Below are 22670 nucleotides of genomic sequence, written 5' to 3'. Positions count from 1 at the left end.
CATCCCATCTGGTTTGCGCTTAGTGGGACTATCATTTGTTTTTCTACAGGACTTCCATGCTGTGTAAGGGCAATTTGACCAAGAAGGAGAGTGATTGAGTGCTGCATCAGATGACCTGGCCTCCACAATCACCCAACCTCAACCCAATTGAGATGGTTTGGGATGAGTTGGACCGCAGAGTGAAGGAAAAGCAGCCAACAAGTACACAGTATACGTGGGAACTCCTTCAAGACTGTTGGAAAAGCATTCCAGGTGAAGCTGATTGAGAGAATGTCAAGAGTGTGCAAAGCTGCCATCAAGGCAAAGGGTGGCTACTTTGAAGAATCAAAAATATATTCTGATTTGTTGAACCCTTTTTTGGTTACTACATGATTCCATATGTTATTTCATAGTGTTGATGTCTTCACTATTATTCTATAAGGAAGAAAATAGTACAAATAAAAGAAAAACCCTTGAATTGAGTTAGGTTTCCAAACTTTTGACTGGTACCGTAGATGAATAGTATGGTTTGAACCACACCCAAACCAGTTTGAGCTATGTGAATAGTATGGTTTGAACCACACCCAAACCAGTTTGAGCTATGTGAATAGTATGGTTTGAACCACACCCAAACCAGTTTGAGCTATGTGAATAGTATGGTTTGAACCACACCCAAACCAGTTTGAGCTATCTGAATAGTATGGTTTGAACCACACCCAAACCAGTTTGAGCTATGTGAATAGTATGGTTTGAACCACACCCAAACCAGTTTGAGCTATGTGAATAGTATGGTTTGAACCACACCCAAACCAGTTTGAGCTATGTGAATAGTATGGTTTGAACCACACCCAAACCAGTTTGAGCTATGTGAATAGTATGGTTTGAACCACACCCAAACCAGTTTGAGCTATGTGAATAGTATGGTTTGAACCACACCCAAACCAGTTTGAGCTATGTGAATAGTATGGTTTGAACCACAGCCTTATATAGGCCTGGATGGCTCTAGTTTGACCCCCCCACCCCACTTGGTTTGATCTTTTCTCAAAGCAGCAATGCCAATTCATACAGTAGTCCCTGGAATAGGCGTGTGGATAGGGGGTAGAAAGTAAAAATATGAACCTCTTTTCCCCTCTCTCTGCTCCTTGTATCACATCTGTCCAAACTCATTAAAGGTCAAGCTAGATAGAATGTGAACCATAGAAAATAAAAAGTATTCAGGCATAAGTCTAGCTGCACAACCCATTGGAGAACGTATTGAGAAATTATGTGACTACACTGAATAAAAAGAAGAAGAAACTACACTATGAAACAAAGATAAATGACAAAGGAGTAAAAAGCTTTGGAGCACCTAAAAATGACATTTTAGGAAAAAAGGCAAATTTATCTCCATCCTTAATAGAATCAGATGGCTCATTCATCACAAAACCAACTGATATTGACAACTACTTTTTTTTTTTTTTAAATGGCAAGATTAGCAAACTTAAGCATGACATGCCTGCAACAAAACGCTGACACTACACATCCAGGTTTATCTGACGAAATTATGAAAGATTTGTAATTTTGAATTGCGTAAAGTGAGTGTGGAAGAGGTGAAAATTTATTGTTGTCTATCAACAATGACAAGCCACCGGGGTCTGACAACTTGGATGGAAAATTACTGAGGATAATAGCGTACAATATTGCCACTCCTATTTGCCATATGTTCAATTTAAGCCTACTATAAAGTGTGCCCCCAGGCTTGGAGGGTCATTCTGCTACCTAAGCCCCCTTTACTGACTCAAATAGCCAACCAATCAGCCCATTACAAACATCAAATCAAATTGTATTAGTCACATTGTGCTCACTGTCTGTGTTATAATTGCTTTTAATAACCTGCCCAGGGACTGTGGTTGAAAATTAGCCGGCTGGCTAAAACCGGCACTTTTACTGAAACGTTGATTAATGTGCACTGTCCATGTAAAAAATTAAATAACCTCCAACATGCGCCGAATATAACAGGTGTAGACATTACAGTGAAATGCTTACTTACGAGCCCCTAACCAATAATGCAGATTCAAAAAAATACAGATAAGAATAAGAGATAAAAATATCAAGTAATTAAAAAAGAACAGCAGTAAAAAAAAAACAATAGCGAGACTATATACAGGGGGGTACTGATACATATTCAATGTGCGGGGGCACCGGTTAGTTGAGGTAGCACGTACATGTAGGTAGAGTTATTAAAGTGAAAATGCATAGATGACAACAGAGAGGAGCCGTGGTGCAAAGAGGGGGAGAGCGGCAATGCAAATAGTCTGGGCAGCAATTAAACTAGATGTTCAGGAGGCTTGGGGGTAGAAGCTGTTTAGAAGCATCTTGGACCTAGTCTTGGCGCTCCGGTACCGCTTGCCGTGCGGTAGCAGAGATAACAGTTTATGACTAGGGTGGCTGGAGTGCTTGACAAATTTTAGGGCCTTCCTCTGACACCGCCTGGTATAGAGGTTCTGGATGGCAGGAAGCTTGGCCCCAGTGATGTGCTGGGCCGTTAGCACTACCCTCTGTAGTGCCTTGCGGTCGGAGGCCGAGCAGTTGCCATACCAGGCAGTGATGCAACCAGTCAGGATCCTCTCGATGGTGCAGCTGTAGAACCTTTTGAGGATCTGAGGACCCATGCCAAATCTTTTCAGTCTCCTGTGGGGGAATAGGTTTTGTCGTGCACTCTTCACGACTGTCTTGGTGTGCTTGGACCATGTTAGTTTGTTAGTGATCTGGACACCAAGGAACTTGAAGCTCAGTAAACTTTTGCCCAGATACAATGCTATTTTACAGTTAACAAAATTGACAAACTTTCAGCATGCCTATAGGGAAGGACATTTAACAAGCACAGCAATTACACAAATGACTGATGATTAGCTAAGAGAAATTGATGAAAAAAAGATTGTGGGGGCTGTTTACACCCCCTGCTATAATGTGGATAGAGTTACCGGTCTAATAGAACACAGAGGGTGTTCTTTAATGGAAGCCTCTCCAACATAATCCAGGTAGAATCAGGAATTCCCCAGGGCAGATATCTAGGCCCCTTTTTTCAAGATTTACTAATGACATGTCACTGGCTTGTCTATGTATGCACATCACTCAACCCTATACATGTCAGCTACTACAGCGACTGAAATGACTGCAACACTTAACAAAGCTATTCATTCGTTTTAGAGTGGGTGGCAAGGAATAAGTTAGTCCTAAATATTTCTCAAATTAAAAGCATTGTATTTGGGACAAATCATTCACTAAACCCTAAACATTGTAATAAGTAACTGTGGAAATTGAGGAAGTTTAGGTGACTAAACTGCTTGGAGTAACCCTGGATTGTAAACTGTCATGGTCAATTTCACTGGTCAACCCCAAAGCTAATTCCTCCTTTGGCCGCCTTTCCTTCCAGTTCTCTGCTGCCAATGACTGGAACGAACTGCAAAAACAAAAAAAATCACTGAAGCTGGAGACTCATATCGCCCTCACTAACTTTAAGCACCAGCTGTCAGAGCAGCTCACAGATCACTGCACCTGTACATAGCCCATCTGTAAATAGCCCATCCAACTACCTCATCCCCATACTGTTATTTATTTTGCTCCTTTTCACTCCAGTATCTCTACTTGCACATTCATCTTCTGCACATCTATCACTCCAGCGTTTAATTGCTATATTGTAATTATTTCGCCACTATGGCCTATTTATTGCCTTACCTCCCTCATTTGCACACTCTATATATACTTGTTCTATTGTATTATTAACTGTATGTTTGTTTATTCCATGTGTAACTCTGTGTTGTTTGTGTCACACTGCTTTGCTTTATCTTGGCCAGGTCGCAGTTGTAAATGAGAACTTGTTCTCAACTAGCCTACCTGGTTAAATAAAGGTGAAAAAAATATGTAAAACACATATTGATACAACCGTAGCTAAGATGGGGAGAAGTTTGTCCATAATAAAGTTCTGCTCTACCTTAACAGCACTATCAACAAGGCAGGGCCTACAGGGCATAGTTTTGTCACACCTGGACAACTGTTCAGTAGTGTGGTCAGGTGCCACAAAAAGGGACTTAGGAAAATTGCAATTGGCTCAGAACAGGGCAGCACGACCGGCCCTTGGATGTACACAGAGAGCAAATATATATTAATAATATGCATGTCAATCTCTCCTGGCTCAAAGTGGAGGAGACATTGGACTTCATCACTACTTATTTTTATGAGATTTATTCATGAGAGGCGTTGACATGTTGAATGCACTGAGCCGTCTGTCTGAACTAGTGGCGCACAGCTCTGACACCCATGCAGACCCCACAAGATAACAGTCCCCAAGTCCAGAACAGACTATGGGAGGCACACAGTACTACATAGACCCATGACAACATGGAACTCTATTCCACATCAAGTAACTGATGCAAGCAGTAAAATTTTATTTTAAAAAACTGAAAAATATTGGCTTGCGAAAGTATTCACCCCCTTGGCATTTTTCCTATTTTGTTGCCTTACAACCTGGAATTAAAATTGATATTTGGGGGGGTTTGTATCATTTGATTTACACAACATGCCTACCACTTTGAAGATGCAACATATGTTTTATTGTGAAACAAACAAGAAATAAGACAATAAAGCAGAACTTGAGGGTGCATGACTATATACCTCCGTCCCAGTCTCAAATCTCTGGAAGACAAACGGGTTTCCCTCAAGAAATTCCCTGGATTTAGCGCCATCCATCATTCCTTCAATTCTGACCAGTTTCCCAGTCCCTGCCGATGAAAAACATACCCACAGCATGATGCTGCCACCACCATGCTTCACTGTGGGGATGGTGTTCTCAGGGTGATGAGAGGTGTTGAGTTTGCGCCAGACTTAGTGTTTTCCTTAATGGCCAAAAAGTTCAATTCAAGAGTACCTTCTTCCATATATTTGGGGAGTCTCCCACATGCCTTTTGGCAAACACCGACGTGTTTGCGTATTTTCTTCTTTAAGCAATGTCTTTTTTCTGGCCACTGAGTGTACGGCTTAAAGTGGCCCTATGTACAAATACTCCAATCTCCGCTGGGAGCTTTGCAGCTCCTTCAGGGTTATCTTTGGTCTATTTCTTGCCTCTCTGATTAATGCCCTCCTTGCTTGGTCCGTGAGTTTCGGTGAGCTGTCCTCTCTTGGCAGGTTTGTTGTGGTGCCATATTCTTTCCATTTTTTAATAATGGATTTAATGGTGCTCAATGGGATGTTCAAAGTTTCAGATATTTTTTTATAACCCAACCCTGATCTGTACTTCTCCACAACTTTGTCCCTGACCTGTTTGGAGAGCTCCTTGGTCTTCATGGTGCCACTTGCTTGGTGGTACACCTTGCTTAGGGGTGATGCAGACTCTGGGGCCTTTCAGAACAGATCATGTGACACTTAGATTGCACACAGGTGAACTTTAATTATGTGATTGGTAATTGATTGCACCAGATCTTATTTAGGGGCTTCATAGCAAAGAGGGTGAATACATATGCACACACCATTTTTCTTTTATTAGAATTTTTTGAAACAAATTTTTTTTTATTTTTTTTTATCTATTTTGTTGATGTCCATTACATGAAATCCAAATAAAAATCTATTTAAATTACAGGTTGTAATGCAACAAAATAGGAAAAAAATGCCAAGAGTGATGAATACTTTTGCAAGGCGTACACCTTATGGAAGAGCGGGGACTGTGAAGCAACACAAACATTGGCACAGACACATGCATACACACACGTACACATTGATTTTGTACTGTAGATATGTGGTAGTGGTGGAGTTGGGGCCACACACAGTGTGTTGTGAAATCTGTGAATGTATCGTAATGTTTTTAAAAATGTATAAACTGCCTTAATTTTGCTGGACCCCAAGAAGAGTGGGGATCCATAATAATTAAATACAAATTACGTAAGGACATACCCATGTTTCCATGTCATTTCAATGAAATTGCGTAGAACCAACGTGGAATAGACATTAAATTGACTAGTGGGAAGCTTACAGGTGTAGTGTGTACAACATTTCATTGGGCACTGAGGCAAGAGAGAGGGGCAAGCCCATCAATCACCCAACATGCTTGGAAGGAGCCGTGACTGTTCCAGAAGCAGTTATAAGGATTTTTTCTGGATCAAGAAGGGGCTTAGGTAGTAGGCGTGGCAGGGGCAATGGCGGATGTTTGGCAAAAAAAAGTTTTTTACACTGTTTGGATTCCAATGGCAGAAAAATCCCTGGTTCTTCAATATACAGTAAAGTACCAGGATGTAATCCAGTTAGTCTACCGCCATTTGATCTATCAGAGTCAGGAAAGCCCTTATAGAGACTAGCACTAATCATGATTGCTTTTCCCCTGGCGTTCTTTATCCGACTGGTCACGCTGCATACAAATGCGTGTTATCTTAATGTGACAAAACCTGAAAGTGTTGAAATCAGTTACTGTAAGAAGCCATCTGTAGTCAACAACATTTTCCCCTACTAGGCTTGTAGACTAGGCTCTACGTAAAACGTTATTGTTTGTGAATTAAGTTAGCCTAAGTGTTGTTTGTGTCTGTGTGTGTTTAGGCTGACTAGACTCCTCATAATTAATTGATATTTTCCTTCCAGAGCTAATCATTTTGAAGGAACAGCATGGACCTTTAGGGATAGAGAGCAGACGGTTTGAAGCATCTATTTAAGGCCTGTGACAATACCAGTATCGCAATGTTTTTTCCATGCCAAAAAATTTAACACAAGGGCCACCGGAGTGGTGCAGAGCTAGCTGTGCCACGAGTTCAGGCTCTGTCGCAGCCAGCTGTGACCGGGAGACCCATGGGGCTGCGGACAATTGGCCTAGCGTGCTCCGGGTTAGGGGAGGATTTGGCCGGCAGGGATGTTCTTGTCCCATTGCGCACTCACTAGCGACTCCTGTGGCGTGCCGGGCGCAATGCACGCCAACACGGTCGCCAGGAGTACAGTGTTTCCTCCGACACATCGGTGTGGCTGGCGTCCGGGTTAAGCGGGCGTTGTGTCAAGAAGCAGTGCGGCTTGGTTGGGTTGTGTTTAAGAGGACGCACAGCTCTCGACCTTCTCCCCTCCCGAATCCGTACGACCTTCTCCCCTCCCGAGTCCGTACGGGAGTTGCAGCGATGGGACAAGACTAACTACCAATTGGATACCACGAAATACATAAACAAATTCAAATATATAAATTAAAACACGAAGCAAACCAAACTCTTCGGTACTTTAAATCCCTGCTTTTTTGTAAAACAATTGCGTGCTATAGCTTAGGAAATAAATGTGACTCTGGACGACAACATAATGATGTTTGTTTCCAAAATGTGCCCGCTTTGCGTTATGTTTTCTTGCCACGACACTAACAATTAACGCAACACTAGTATTGTCCCATCTATAATCTCTTTCATCCTCTACCCTTCAACAAAACTCAAGAATAAGATGATAAAAACACTTTGTTCAAGCAGGTGATTTGGTGTAGTTTTCTTTCTATGCAATCGTATCACGAGCAAGTGTGTTTAGGATGAAGGGAGGTGGAGAAAAGAAAATCTCCACTCCATCTACAGCATTACACAAACACACACCACCTACGCTGCTGCTACTGTCTATTATATATCCTGTTGCCTAGTCACTCTATCCCTACATATATGTACAGTATATCTACTGTGCCTCAATTACCTCATACCCCTGCAAATAGACTCGGTACTGGTACTTACTATATATAACCATGTTATTTTCTACTCCCTATATATAGTCATGCTATTTAAATACATTTTTATTCGTTATTCACTGTGTATTTTTTCCTCGTGTCACCATTTCAATTATTTATTTTACCATCTAACTCTGCATTGTTGAAAAGGACACATAAGTAAGCATTTCACTGTTAGTCTAAACCTGATGTTTACGAAGAATGTGAAAAACAAAATGTTATTTTAATTTATTTAAAATGGAATGAATGTATGACACAAAAAGCTAAATAAAAAATGACAAACGGGAAAAAGAATTACATAATAAAAAATATGGCACAATAAAAGGAATAAGGTGCCATTTTGGACACACCCCGTCACTGCCTTTGTTCAGTGTGACATCTTCCACGTAGGCCTAAACCTTGACAGCCACAATGGATCTGCACCTTTTAGAGGTCAGCAGGCAACTTTCAGACCATGAGTCTGCTGCCCACACAGGTAGGAGAAAATAAGCTGTGGCCGTCAATAACAGGCTTCGAACAGAGGAAATGAAACGTATTTCTGGAATCACCCTGCATGGTGGATAATGGTGTTGGTCCCATTCCAAGTTCTATTCAGCTGGAGCTCATAGGTCAAAAATACACAGAAACGTCAAGGAGAGTGGCTTGTAGGTCTCCCAACGAGTGACTACCATTATAAACAGGGCATTTTGTTATTTGGTTCGAACACTCTTTACAAATTGAATTCGCACTCAGAACTAGTGGCTAATGACAAATGTAGCCCCTCATGGCTAACTGTGACTGATTGCATTTTCTAAGCAATGGCTCATTCTCCCGTCCAAACTGCTGCAATGCTGCCTCGGCAGTACAGCTAGGCATTATTCGGATTGTTATCCTTGACGTGAGGAGTGTCGTTTGGTGAATGACCAACTTCCATCTTTCCAACAATTGGCTTCTTTGTAGTGTGATGTAGAAAAATGATGCAACAGCCCCTGAAGGACCAGCGAGACTAGATAAGGAATGTAACGTCGGGCTGAAATACAGTGGTTACATAAAGAATGTGACTCCTAAAGTGTTTCTTACCAAATTGCCTTCAGTCAGGAGGAGACCCTGGCTAAACTGAAGACCGAAATGTAATAGCCTCTCTCTTTTCAGTGGTCTCAAAACCTAAGCTGTTCATTCAAAGGATATGACACAGAGAAACACTCATATTGCATGTCATTCAGTCCTGGGCTATCAACATGATACAGGGCTAGGCAACACAGACAAATGAAAATGCTAATAATTACAGTTAGGTGAACTAATGATGATTTCATGTAGAAATGTACAGGAAATTAAAACAGTCTATTGGAAATAGGCCTCGTTAACATACTGGGGGTGAGCTAGTTGGTTTAGGCAGTATCTGAATAATCTGAAACTGTTTCACTTGTGGGTAACCGGAAGGAACACTGTATATTTTACACAATTGTACAGTTTAGCGCAGGGCTCTCCAACCCTGTTCCTGAAGGGCTACCCTTCTGTAGGTTTTTGTTCCGACCCCAGTTGCAACTAACCTGATTCAGCTCATCAACCAACTATTGATTGGAAATCAGGCGTGTTAGTTTAAGGTTGGAGTGAAAATCTACATGACGGTAGCGCTCCAAGAACAAGGTGGGAGAACTCTGGTTTAGTGCTCATTGGTTAACAATAATGCAAACAACTGTCTGAATGCAGTGAAATGAAATAGCATCAGAGACCACCACTAAATCCAACTTCATAGAAATTGAATTAGACTATATCTCTGAAGAAAGCTTACCTTGCTGGGGATCCTGAAGTCCTCCACTGGGCTGAGGTCTGCAATGCTCTCCTGTGGGCTTTTCAGGCCCTGTCATCAACAATAAGGATGAAGTTGGTATTTTACAACAGGCAGGTTTAGCTAACTGTATACTATGTGTAGTAATCAATGGACAAAATGACCCTTGGCTGAAGTCAGTGGTGAGCTGCTACAGACAGTCTCTGTCTGGTGTAGGTTTTTATGAGGTGTATGCCAGACTGACACATTGCTACAGCATATGACTCTGCACATACAGTGCATTCGGAAAGTATTCAGACCCCTTGACTTTCTCCACATTTTGTTCCGTTCAAATCTTATCCTAAAATTGATTAAATAGTTTTTTCCTCATGAATCTACACACAATACCCCATAATGACAAAGCAAAAACAGTTTTTATTTTTAATACATTTGCAAAACAATTTACTGAAATATCACATTTACATAAGTATCAGACCCTTTACTCAGTACTTAGTTGAAGCATCTTTGACAGTGATTACAGCATCGAGTCTTCTTAGGTATGACGCTACAAGCTTAGCACCCCTGTATTTGGGAAGTTTCTCTCATTCTTCTCTACAGATCCTCTCAAGTTCTGTCAGGTTGGATGGGGAGCATCGCCGCACAGCTATTTTCAGGTCTCTCCAGAGATGTTTGATCCGGTTCAAGTCCGGGCTACTCAAGGACATTCAGATACATGTCCCGAAGCCAGTCCTGCACTGTCTTGGCTGTGTGCTTAGGGTCGTTGTCCTGTTGGAAGGTGAACCTTCGCCCCAGTCTGAGGTCCTGAGCAGGTTAGCATCAAGGATCTCTCTTTACTTTGCTCCATTCATCTTTCCCTCGATCCTGACTAGTCTCCCAGTCCCTGCTGCTAGAAAACATCCCCACAGCATGATGCTGCCACCACCATGCCTCACCGTAGGGATGGTGACAGGTTTCCTCCAGATGTGACGCTTGGCATTCAGTCCAAAGAGTTCAATCTTGGTTTCATCAGACCAGAGAATCTTGTTTCTCATGGTCTGAGAGTCCTTTATTTGTAGAAACATCTCAAGGTTGATCAATGGAAAAGGATGCACCTGAACTCAATTTCGAGTCTCATAGCAAAGGGTCTGAATAAATTTCTAAAAACCTATTTTCGTTTTGTTATTATGGGTTATTGCGTGTACATTGCATTTTAGAATAAGGCTGTAACGTAACAAAATGTGGAAAAAAGTCAAGGTGTCTGAATACTTTCCGAATGCATTGTAGCTAGCTATTGAGTAACAAGATACAGATCTCAAGAATGCCTGTAACTGATAGGCCTCGTAACGTTATGCTGGGTACTAGTACGCTAACATTACAAGGTGAGAACTTCCATATCTACCCACTTCCCTATCCGTTGTTTTGCCCTCTCATTGCTGCTGGCTAATGAAACGTCTGAGCACGAATGCAGATTGGTAGCGAGCCAGCTATCGTGTTTCCTCTTTCGATGAGAAAGCAATATCCGTCTAAACTGAGATCTTGTTCTGTTATTTAAATTGACCAAGATCATCGTTATAAAGCACATTGTTATCGGATCAGATGTCAACTGTAAGCTACTAGTAGCTAACTAACGTTACCTGGCTAGCATGCTGCCTACAGCCAGTGCGATGAGATCGACAGGTGAATCTTCGGGGACTTACCTGCCGGGCCATAAGTGACTTTATCTTTTGCATCGTGAAATAATTGTTTTGTCCAAAAGAGTATTGGTTAATTTTAGATTATAAAGTTACTGTCAACGATTCAGCTCCGGCTCTCTGAGAGAGAGGCCATGTTATTTTTCTATCATGTGACTATTTGTTATATTTGGGAAGTGTAGTTCAATGGGTACTACAAAGCGATCATCACTAGTTCCCACAGCAACAAAGTCATAAATCCTGCCTATTTCTAAAATTATTCTTCTTAAAATGGGATTTTCAACCTAACCTTAACCCTAACATTAACCACACCGCTAACCTTATGCCTAACCCTAACATTAAATTAAGACCAAAAAGGACATTTTTGTTTTAATACATTTTTAAAATATACCCCATTTTAACTTTGTTGCTGTGGTAACTAGTGAAAACTACAAAGCGTGACGTGGTGGCAATTTAAAATACATGTTCCTGTTTTTACCACATGTTGTCAAAAACTGTCAAATATGTAGTTTTGTCATTTAAACAAAATAATTCACTTGTCCTTTACTAATGAAATGTTTGTCCCCAAAACATTTATATTGCGTTGTTTATTGAATGTAGTCCCAGCAGAGTAAAAGTTAATGCTACCCACGGATTCATAGAAAATATACATGTAATAAACCTTTTATTGGAATCAGGCCATTTAAATTTATGAAAGCCACTTATACTATCATGTCTCCATTCCTGTTCCCCGGATGTGGATGTTGATCATGGCAGCCCCCCGCACCTCTCTCATTCAGATGGATTGGGTTAAATGCGGAAGACACATTTCAGTTGAATACATTCAGTTGGACAACTTACTAGGTACCTCCCTTTCCCCTTTCCTGTGGTTTTATTTGTCAAAATTGTAAAGCAGGTATATAGGTTTAAGTTCAAGGTGTCTCCTGCAACTTCATCTGAGAACAATAGATGGCAGTAGTGGGATACTCTACTACTGTAAGTGATGTGGTCCCTTCCTTTGGAAAGAGGCACTTGTCAAAAGGCAGAAAATAGGTGTGTGTGTGCGTGGCCTATCACATAATGCAGCAAATTGTTGATCATGTAGCCTATCTTCCTACAATTCATTAAATAGAATAGTAATTTAATTGCTATGTGCATAGCAAGGACCCCTAATGTTTAAAAAATCATGGGGTTACTTGAGGGGGGTATTATAACACATCATACATAGCTATTTAATGAACTACATCCAAAACAGTTTTGTTTCATAAACTAAGGATGATGTCATCTCAAGCACCAAACACTGGGCCTACTACCTGGTGGAGTACAGCCTGGTTTAAAACAACACAGGGAGTAACCTAGTCTAGTTCCTGCTCCTGCTTAATCACACCACTGGCTATTTCCCTGTCAAATGAAGGCGCGGAGAGGTGCTGCCTCCAGGCACCAGTGTTGTTTGTCATGCAGCTGAATAGAGTGGATCCTCCCGTAAAACATAGAGAGAGACAGATGGTCTCCCTACCAGGAGCCGACATCATAAAATACACTCTAAATGCTGAATACATTTAGTCAATATTTTGCCCACGGTCAGGCTCAAAATGTAAATCCTCCCAGTGTTTCTACAAGGAAAGTAGTATCAGTTTTATCTCGGACCAACTCTCCAGCACATTTTGGGGATAAACTAACACATTTGACACAGCTGATGGTATTCTTGCAGTTGGTCTGCTTTTGCTTGAGTCATGCATCTAAATTAAGATTCACTCACTCACTCTTCACTCAACCCTCCCTCCCACACACACATACATAGACTATTCGTGACTAGGAGTCAGCAGGAGCAGGTGGAAGGCACAGTACCACACGCTGAACTCTCCTTCTGTCGTTCCCTCTCTCTCACCAAACTAGAACAGACTAGACCAGAACAAACTAGAACAGACTAGACCTGATCAGACCAGTGACACAACTAAGTAGCACTGCATTCACCACCAGAATAACAGACAACCGTTCACAACACATCTGACATCACTAAAGTTATTCATTTTAGACGTTATGGGAGGCAGAAAACATTTATCATATAGTTAATTATTGAATCAAGCTATTCAAATTGTTGTAAATCTTTATTCAAATACAAAAAGTGCATATCTGTAAGTGGAAACTGTACAATACTCTGCAGACAGGCAACAACACATCTGGCATTTCACACTCCAGTGGAGTGTACTTGGCAATGTCAAGATCAACAAAATTGCTACATTCAGAAAAAGACAGGAGGATAGGACTCATAACATATTCACTAAAATAAAATGTAATTTCTTTCAAAACAAAACAATAAAGTAAGTACAGTGTAGAGCAGATGTTGTATTTACATGCTGAAAAATAATGTTATACAACACCTCCATCAGATAGTATCTCACATGCAATGTGATAATTCCTTCATCCAAATATTCTTGCCCACTTCCAGAGGCAGCTTGAAATAGCACATTGAATAAATATAGAATTTGAAGAGAGAAAAAATATTTATGAGCTCTTGTTCTTTAAATTTAAATAATTATTAGAAAATATTAAGTAGGATGTTGAAACTGTGCCAGAGGCTTAAGTGCCTTGCTCAATGGCACATTGCAGATTATTTAGCTTGGGGATTCAACCCAGCAACCTTTCAGTTATTGGCCCAATGCTCTTAACACTATATAATGTACTACTTGCCGCCCCTAGTAGTGCACAAATTTTTGTATTTTTATTTAATCTTTATTTAACTAGGCAAGTAGGATAAAAACAAATTCTTCTTTTACAATGACGGCCTACCCAGGCCAAACCCTCCCCTAACCTGGACGATGCTGGGCCAATTGTGCGCCGCCCAATGGGACTCCCGATCACAGCCGGTTGTGATACAGCCCGGGATCGAACCAGGGTCTGTAGTGACGCCTCTAGCACTGAGATGCAGTGCATTAGAACGCTGCGACACTCGGGATATATATATTCTTATATAGGGAAAAATAGTTCAATTTGGGATGCAATTTGGGATACTCTGGTCTCTGGTTAATCTTCACACTGCTTTCCCAGCAGACTCTGGGTAGCCAGCGTGGGAGTTTCAGGGATGTGCCTGATGACATCATAGATGGTGGTATGCAAATCCTGGACAGACTCTAGGTGTGCCAGAGATCTGCTGGATGCCTGGGAAATGAAAACAAACAACACATTCAGGGACACTATATGTTATAGCAAATGGAGGGAGTGGGAATAGAACCCGGGTTACATGTGTGAAAGGAAAACACGTTAAGCATTCCTCCAATACAGTTAACCTTATCTGTAGGTTGCACATTTACATTTTAATGATTTAGCAGACACTCTTATCCATAGAGATTTACAGGAGCAGTTAGGGTTAAGTGCCTTGCCTAGTCGGCTTTTGGTTTCGAACCAGCAAATGTTTGGTTACTAGCCCAACGTTCTTAATCGCTAGGCTCCCTGTCACACGCTAGGTAGCCTAGTGTGGGCTCATTAATGAGGCTCACTACAATATCAAAGAGGTGTTCCTACAGAAAACTAGGCCTATTGTACCAAGCTGCGTTGTTGCAAGACATACAACATACCTGTGTAGATTCCATTTTCCCAGGTATAGAGACAAACTCATAGATGCCAAAGTCTTCCGTTGCATCCTCATGACCTGCAAGTACAATGTAGTTCACCTGATAGACTTTTTGGTGTCAATGTAGTGTCCTCTCTATTTACTTCCTGTTTCTTGTTCCTTCCTAGTAGGTTATTTTATTTAGGACGTGTCACTTTTGGTTTGGGGAAAACTGAATACCGCCCCACCATAGTTAAATGTATTGAACTCAGTTCACTAAAGCACAGACAGATCCAACTAAAACGTGAAGAGATCAGCAACCGGGTTTATGGGCTAATACGCCTGCATAAGACAAACAAGTATGATTACTGTAAATGTTCTATGTTAGTGAAGGGTTTATGAGGAGTATTGTTTGTCTAGGACTATGTACACGACACTGCCTAACAACAGGCAGGAACGTAAGGGTATAAGGTAAACATTGCAGGTGCAGAGAGGAAACTTACCCGAACGATGTGGGCGTCTCTGTTCTGTCAAAGGTCTGCATGGGAGAGGCAAAGTCATTTTAATTAAACCCATTTACTGTAGGTAGGCTGCCTAGACAGAGGTTATCTTTATTCATGTGTAAGCACTGATCAGTAATGGTCTTACCTGTTATAGATGTTCATGAGAACTGTAAAAGGAACAGTAGAGGTTTTAATATTACATCTTTTACTCTTTAATAACAACAACTATTTGTATTTTACCCTACAGGCAAGATTTCAGGATGTTTTAAGTTGAATGTCTTTCCTCAGAAAAACATGTCATTTTGCCACAGATGCTGTTTGAGTTTGACATACTGTAACATCAGCAGATGATTGACATGTACTGTACAGTTAACACAATCTAGTGTCTACTGTAGTGTCTAGTGTCTACTGTAGTGTCTAGTGTCTACTGTAGTGTCTAATGTAGTGTCTAGTGTCTACTGTAGTGTCTAGTGTCTACTGTAGTGTCTAATGTAGTGTCTAGTGTCTACTGTAGTGTCTAGTGTCTACTGTAGTGTCTAATGTAGTGTCTAGTGTCTACTGTAGTGTCTAGTGTCTACTGTAGTGTCTAATGTAGTGTCTAGTGTCTACTGTAGTGTCTAGTGTCTACTGTAGTGTCTGATGTAGTGTCTAGTGTCTACTGTAGTGTCTAGTGTCTACTGTAGTGTCTAATATAGTGTCTAGTGTCTACAGTAGTGTTCAGTGTCTACTGTAGTGTCTAGTGTCTACTGTTGTGTCTATTGTAGTGTCGAGTGTCTACAGTAATGTTTAGTGTCTACTGTAGTGTCTAGTGTCTACTGTAGTGTCTAGTGTTTAGTATCTACAGCAGTGTCTACTGAAGTGTATAGTGTCTACAGTAGGTAGTGCATAGTGTCTAATGCAGTGTCAAGTGTCTACTGCAGTGTCAAGTGTCTACTGCAGTGTATATTGTCTTCAATATTTTCTAGTGTCTACTGTAGTGTCTACTGTAATGTCTAGTGTCTACTGTAGTGTCTAGTGTCTACAGTGAGGTCTAGTGTCTATTGTAGGGTCTAGTGTCTACAGTAGTGTCTGTAGTGTCTACTGTAGTGTCTAGTGTCTACAGTAGTGTCTGTAGTGTCTATAGTAGTGTCTAGTGTCTACAGTAGGTAGTGCATAGTGTCTAATGCAGTGTCAAGTGTCTAATGCAGTGTCAAGTGTCTACTGCAGTGTATATTGTCTTCAATATTTTCTAGTGTCTACTGTAGTGTCTACTGTAGTGTCTAGTGTCGAATATAGTGTCTAGTGTCTAGTGTATAGTATCTAGAGTAGTGTCTACAGTAGTGTCTGTAGTGTCTACTGTAGTGTCTAGTGTCTACAGTAGTGTCTGTAGTGTCTATAGTAGTGTCTAGTGTCTACAGTAGTGTCTGTAGTGTCTACTATAGTGTCTAGTGTCTACTGTAGTGTCTAGTGTATAGTATCTAGAGTAGTGTCTACTGTAGTGCCTAGTGTCTACTGTAGTGTCTAGTGTCTACTGTAGTGTCTAGTGTCTACTGTAGTGTATAATGTAGTGTCTAGTGTCTACTGTAGTGTCTAGTGTCTACTGTAGTGTCTAATGTAGTGTCTAGTGTCTACTGTAGTGTCTAGTGTCTACTGTAGTGTCTACTGTAGTGTCTAGTGTCTACTGTAGTGTCTAATGTAGTGTCTAGCGTCTACTGTAGTGTCTAGTGTCTACTGTAGTGTCTGATGTAGTGTCTAGTGTCTACTGTAGTGTCTAGTGTCTACTGTAGTGTCTAATGTAGTGTCTAGTGTCTACAGTAGTGTTCAGTGTCTACTGTAGTGTCTAGTGTCTACTGTTGTGTCTATTGTAGTGTTGAGTGTCTACAGTAATGTTTAGTGTCTACTGTAGTGTCTAGTGTCTACTGTAGTGTCTAGTGTCTAGTATCTACAGCAGTGTCTACTGAAGTGTATAGTGTCTACAGTAGGTAGTGCATAGTGTCTAATGCAGTGTCAAGTGTCTACTGCAGTGTCAAGTGTCTACTGCAGTGTATATTGTCTTCAATATTTTCTAGTGTCTACTGTAGTGTCTACTGTAATGTCTAGTGTCTACTGTAGTGTCTAGTGTCTACAGTGAGGTCTAGTGTCTATTGTAGGGTCTAGTGTCTACAGTAGTGTCTGTAGTGTCTACTGTAGTGTCTAGTGTCTACAGTAGTGTCTGTAGTGTCTATAGTAGTGTCTAGTGTCTACAGTAGGTAGTGCATAGTGTCTAATGCAGTGTCAAGTGTCTAATGCAGTGTCAAGTGTCTACTGCAGTGTATATTGTCTTCAATATTTTCTAGTGTCTACTGTAGTGTCTACTGTAATGTCTAGTGTCTACTGTAGTGTCTAGTGTCTACAGTGAGGTCTAGTGTCTATTGTAGGGTCTAGTGTCTACAGTAGTGTCTGTAGTGTCTACTGTAGTGTCTAGTGTCTACAGTAGGGTCTGTAGTGTCTATAGTAGTGTCTAGTGTCTACAGTAGTGTCTGTAGTGTCTACTGTAGTGTCTAGCGTCTACTGTAGTGGCTACTGTCGTGTCTAGTGTCTATAGTAGTGTCTAGTGTCTACTGTAGTCTCTACTGTAGTGTCTAGTGTCGAATATAGTGTCTAGTGTCTAGTGTATAGTATCTAGAGTAGTGTCTACAGTAGTGCCTAGTGTCTACTGTAGTGTTTAGTGTCTACTGTAGTGCCTAGTGTCTTCTGTAGTGCCTAGTGTCTACTGTAGTGTCTACTGTAATGTCTAGTGTCTACTATAGTGTCTAGTGTCTACTGTAGTGTCTAGTGTATAGTATCTAGAGTAGTGTCTACTGTAGTGCCTAGTGTCTACTGTAGTGTCTAGTGTCTACTGTAGTGTCTAGTGTCTACTGTAGTGTATAATGTAGTGTCTAGTGTCTACTGTAGTGTCTAGTGTCTACTGTAGTTTCTAATGTAGTGTCTAGTGTCTACTGTAGTGTCTAGTGTCTACTGTAGTGTCTGTAGTGTCTACTGTAGTGTCTAGTGTCTACTGTAGTGTCTAGTGTCTAGTATCTACAGCAGTGTCTACTGAAGTGTATAGTGTCTACAGTAGGTAGTGCATAGTGTCTAATGCAGTGTCAAGTCTCTACTGCAGTGTGAAGTGTCTACTGCAGTGTATATTGTCTTCAATATTTTCTAGTGTCTACTGTAGTGTCTACTGTAATGTCTAGTGTCTACAGTGAGGTCTAGTGTCTATTGTAGGGTCTAGTGTCTACAGTAGTGTCTGTAGTGTCTACTGTAGTGTCTAGTGTCTACTGTAGTGTCTGTAGTGTCTATTGTAGTGTCTAGTGTCTACAGTAGGTAGTGCATAGTGTCTAATGCAGTGTCAAGTGTCTAATGCAGTGTATATTGTCTTCAATATTTTCTAGTGTCTACTGTAGTGTCTACTGTAATGTCTAGTGTCTACTGTAGTGTCTAGTGTCTACTGTAGTGTCTAATGTAGTGTCTAGTGTCTACTGTAGTGTCTAGTGTCTACTGTAGTGTCTGATGTAGTGTCTAGTGTCTACTGTAGTGTCTAGTGTCTACTGTAGTGTCTAATATAGTGTCTAGTGTCTACAGTAGTGTTCAGTGTCTACTGTAGTGTCTAGTGTCTACTGTTGTGTCTATTGTAGTGTCGAGTGTCTACAGTAATGTTTAGTGTCTACTGTAGTGTCTAGTGTCTACTGTAGTGTCTAGTGTTTAGTATCTACAGCAGTGTCTACTGAAGTGTATAGTGTCTACAGTAGGTAGTGCATAGTGTCTAATGCAGTGTCAAGTGTCTACTGCAGTGTCAAGTGTCTACTGCAGTGTATATTGTCTTCAATATTTTCTAGTGTCTACTGTAGTGTCTACTGTAATGTCTAGTGTCTACTGTAGTGTCTAGTGTCTACAGTGAGGTCTAGTGTCTATTGTAGGGTCTAGTGTCTACAGTAGTGTCTGTAGTGTCTACTGTAGTGTCTAGTGTCTACAGTAGTGTCTGTAGTGTCTATAGTAGTGTCTAGTGTCTACAGTAGGTAGTGCATAGTGTCTAATGCAGTGTCAAGTGTCTAATGCAGTGTCAAGTGTCTACTGCAGTGTATATTGTCTTCAATATTTTCTAGTGTCTACTGTAGTGTCTACTGTAGTGTCTAGTGTCGAATATAGTGTCTAGTGTCTAGTGTATAGTATCTAGAGTAGTGTCTACAGTAGTGTCTGTAGTGTCTACTGTAGTGTCTAGTGTCTACAGTAGTGTCTGTAGTGTCTATAGTAGTGTCTAGTGTCTACAGTAGTGTCTGTAGTGTCTACTATAGTGTCTAGTGTCTACTGTAGTGTCTAGTGTATAGTATCTAGAGTAGTGTCTACTGTAGTGCCTAGTGTCTACTGTAGTGTCTAGTGTCTACTGTAGTGTCTAGTGTCTACTGTAGTGTATAATGTAGTGTCTAGTGTCTACTGTAGTGTCTAGTGTCTACTGTAGTGTCTAATGTAGTGTCTAGTGTCTACTGTAGTGTCTAGTGTCTACTGTAGTGTCTACTGTAGTGTCTAGTGTCTACTGTAGTGTCTAATGTAGTGTCTAGCGTCTACTGTAGTGTCTAGTGTCTACTGTAGTGTCTGATGTAGTGTCTAGTGTCTACTGTAGTGTCTAGTGTCTACTGTAGTGTCTAATGTAGTGTCTAGTGTCTACAGTAGTGTTCAGTGTCTACTGTAGTGTCTAGTGTCTACTGTTGTGTCTATTGTAGTGTTGAGTGTCTACAGTAATGTTTAGTGTCTACTGTAGTGTCTAGTGTCTACTGTAGTGTCTAGTGTCTAGTATCTACAGCAGTGTCTACTGAAGTGTATAGTGTCTACAGTAGGTAGTGCATAGTGTCTAATGCAGTGTCAAGTGTCTACTGCAGTGTCAAGTGTCTACTGCAGTGTATATTGTCTTCAATATTTTCTAGTGTCTACTGTAGTGTCTACTGTAATGTCTAGTGTCTACTGTAGTGTCTAGTGTCTACAGTGAGGTCTAGTGTCTATTGTAGGGTCTAGTGTCTACAGTAGTGTCTGTAGTGTCTACTGTAGTGTCTAGTGTCTACAGTAGTGTCTGTAGTGTCTATAGTAGTGTCTAGTGTCTACAGTAGGTAGTGCATAGTGTCTAATGCAGTGTCAAGTGTCTAATGCAGTGTCAAGTGTCTACTGCAGTGTATATTGTCTTCAATATTTTCTAGTGTCTACTGTAGTGTCTACTGTAATGTCTAGTGTCTACTGTAGTGTCTAGTGTCTACAGTGAGGTCTAGTGTCTATTGTAGGGTCTAGTGTCTACAGTAGTGTCTGTAGTGTCTACTGTAGTGTCTAGTGTCTACAGTAGGGTCTGTAGTGTCTATAGTAGTGTCTAGTGTCTACAGTAGTGTCTGTAGTGTCTACTGTAGTGTCTAGCGTCTACTGTAGTGGCTACTGTCGTGTCTAGTGTCTATAGTAGTGTCTAGTGTCTACTGTAGTCTCTACTGTAGTGTCTAGTGTCGAATATAGTGTCTAGTGTCTAGTGTATAGTATCTAGAGTAGTGTCTACAGTAGTGCCTAGTGTCTACTGTAGTGTTTAGTGTCTACTGTAGTGCCTAGTGTCTTCTGTAGTGCCTAGTGTCTACTGTAGTGTCTACTGTAATGTCTAGTGTCTACTATAGTGTCTAGTGTCTACTGTAGTGTCTAGTGTATAGTATCTAGAGTAGTGTCTACTGTAGTGCCTAGTGTCTACTGTAGTGTCTAGTGTCTACTGTAGTGTCTAGTGTCTACTGTAGTGTATAATGTAGTGTCTAGTGTCTACTGTAGTGTCTAGTGTCTACTGTAGTTTCTAATGTAGTGTCTAGTGTCTACTGTAGTGTCTAGTGTCTACTGTAGTGTCTGTAGTGTCTACTGTAGTGTCTAGTGTCTACTGTAGTGTCTAGTGTCTAGTATCTACAGCAGTGTCTACTGAAGTGTATAGTGTCTACAGTAGGTAGTGCATAGTGTCTAATGCAGTGTCAAGTCTCTACTGCAGTGTGAAGTGTCTACTGCAGTGTATATTGTCTTCAATATTTTCTAGTGTCTACTGTAGTGTCTACTGTAATGTCTAGTGTCTACAGTGAGGTCTAGTGTCTATTGTAGGGTCTAGTGTCTACAGTAGTGTCTGTAGTGTCTACTGTAGTGTCTAGTGTCTACTGTAGTGTCTGTAGTGTCTATTGTAGTGTCTAGTGTCTACAGTAGGTAGTGCATAGTGTCTAATGCAGTGTCAAGTGTCTAATGCAGTGTATATTGTCTTCAATATTTTCTAGTGTCTACTGTAGTGTCTACTGTAATGTCTAGTGTCTACTGTAGTGTCTAGTGTCTACAGTGAGGTCTAGTGTCTATTGTAGGGTCTAGTGTCTACAGTAGTGTCTGTAGTGTCTACTGTAGTGTCTAGTGTCTACAGTAGTGTCTGTAGTGTCTATAGTAGTGTCTAGTGTCTACAGTAGTTTCTGTAGTGTCTACTATAGTGTCTAGTGTCTACTGTAGTGTCTAGTGTATAGTATCTAGAGTAGTGTCTACTGTAATGTCTAGTGTCTACTGTAGTGTCTAGTGTCTACAGTGAGGTCTAGTGTCTATTGTAGGGTCTAGTGTCTACAGTAGTGTCTGTAGTGTCTACTGTAGTGTCTAGTGTCTACAGTAGTGTCTGTAGTGTCTATAGTAGTGTCTAGTGTCTACAGTAGTGTCTGTAGTGTCTACTGTAGTGTCTAGCGTCTACTGTAGTGGCTACTGTCGTGTCTAGTGTCTATAGTAGTGTCTAGTGTCTACTGTAGTCTCTACTGTAGTGTCTAGTGTCGAATATAGTGTCTAGTGTCTAGTGTATAGTATCTAGAGTAGTGTCTACAGTAGTGCCTAGTGTCTACTGTAGTGTCTAGTGTCTACTGTAGTGCCTAGTGTCTTCTGTAGTGCCTAGTGTCTACTGTAGTGTCTACTGTAATGTCTAGTGTCTACTATAGTGTCTAGTGTCTACTGTAGTGTCTAGTGTATAGTATCTAGAGTAGTGTCTACTGTAGTGCCTAGTGTCTACTGTAGTGTCTAGTGTCTACTGTAGTGTCTAGTGTCTACTGTAGTGTATAATGTAGTGTCTAGTGTCTACTGTAGTGTCTAGTGTCTACTGTAGTGTCTAATGTAGTGTCTAGTGTCTACTGTAGTGTCTAGTGTCTACTGTAGTGTCTACTGTAGTGTCTAGTGTCTACTGTAGTGTCTAATGTAGTGTCTAGTGTCTACTGTAGTGTCTAGTGTCTACTGTAGTGTCTGATGTAGTGTCTAGTGTCTACTGTAGTGTCTAGTGTCTACTGTAGTGTCTAATGTAGTGTCTAGTGTTTACAGTAGTGTTCAGTGTCTACTGTAGTGTCTAGTGTCTACTGTTGTGTCTATTGTAGTGTCGAGTGTCTACAGTAATGTTTAGTGTCTACTGTAGTGTCTAGTGTCTACTGTAGTGTCTAGTGTCTAGTATCTACAGCAGTGTCTACTGAAGTGTATAGTGTCTACAGTAGGTAGTGCATAGTATCTAATGCAGTGT

The 22670-nt window shown here is 40.9% G+C and overlaps 2 protein-coding genes across 4 annotated transcripts in view; both read right to left on the bottom strand.

The window, feature by feature from the left end:
* Nucleotides 1–11281, bottom strand: part of vps50 (VPS50 EARP/GARPII complex subunit) — a 258036-nt gene extending 246755 nt beyond the window's left edge. For both annotated transcript variants that reach the window (XM_055893594.1, XM_055893595.1), the window contains exons 1-2: nt 11123–11281; nt 9450–9518 (exon numbers count right to left, since the gene is read on the bottom strand). In XM_055893594.1, the coding sequence (XP_055749569.1) occupies nt 9450–9518; nt 11123–11155 (102 nt within the window). In that variant the 5' untranslated portion in view covers nt 11156–11281. The remainder of the gene's footprint in view (nt 1–9449; nt 9519–11122) is intronic.
* A 1903-nt stretch (nt 11282–13184) lies between these two features.
* hepacam2 (HEPACAM family member 2) overlaps nt 13185–22670 on the bottom strand; it is a 46117-nt gene continuing 36631 nt past the window's right edge. For both annotated transcript variants that reach the window (XM_055893593.1, XM_055893592.1), the window contains exons 6-9: nt 15294–15315; nt 15149–15183; nt 14671–14744; nt 13185–14254 (exon numbers count right to left, since the gene is read on the bottom strand). In XM_055893593.1, coding sequence (XP_055749568.1) covers nt 14120–14254; nt 14671–14744; nt 15149–15183; nt 15294–15315 — 266 coding nt within the window. In that variant the 3' untranslated portion in view covers nt 13185–14119. The remainder of the gene's footprint in view (nt 14255–14670; nt 14745–15148; nt 15184–15293; nt 15316–22670) is intronic.

The sequence above is a fragment of the Salvelinus fontinalis genome, chromosome 32, assembly GCF_029448725.1.
Source record: "Salvelinus fontinalis isolate EN_2023a chromosome 32, ASM2944872v1, whole genome shotgun sequence".
Lineage (NCBI taxonomy): Eukaryota > Metazoa > Chordata > Actinopteri > Salmoniformes > Salmonidae > Salvelinus > Salvelinus fontinalis.
Note: the sequence above shows the minus strand (reverse complement) of the source record. Positions and strands in the feature narration are given on the sequence as shown.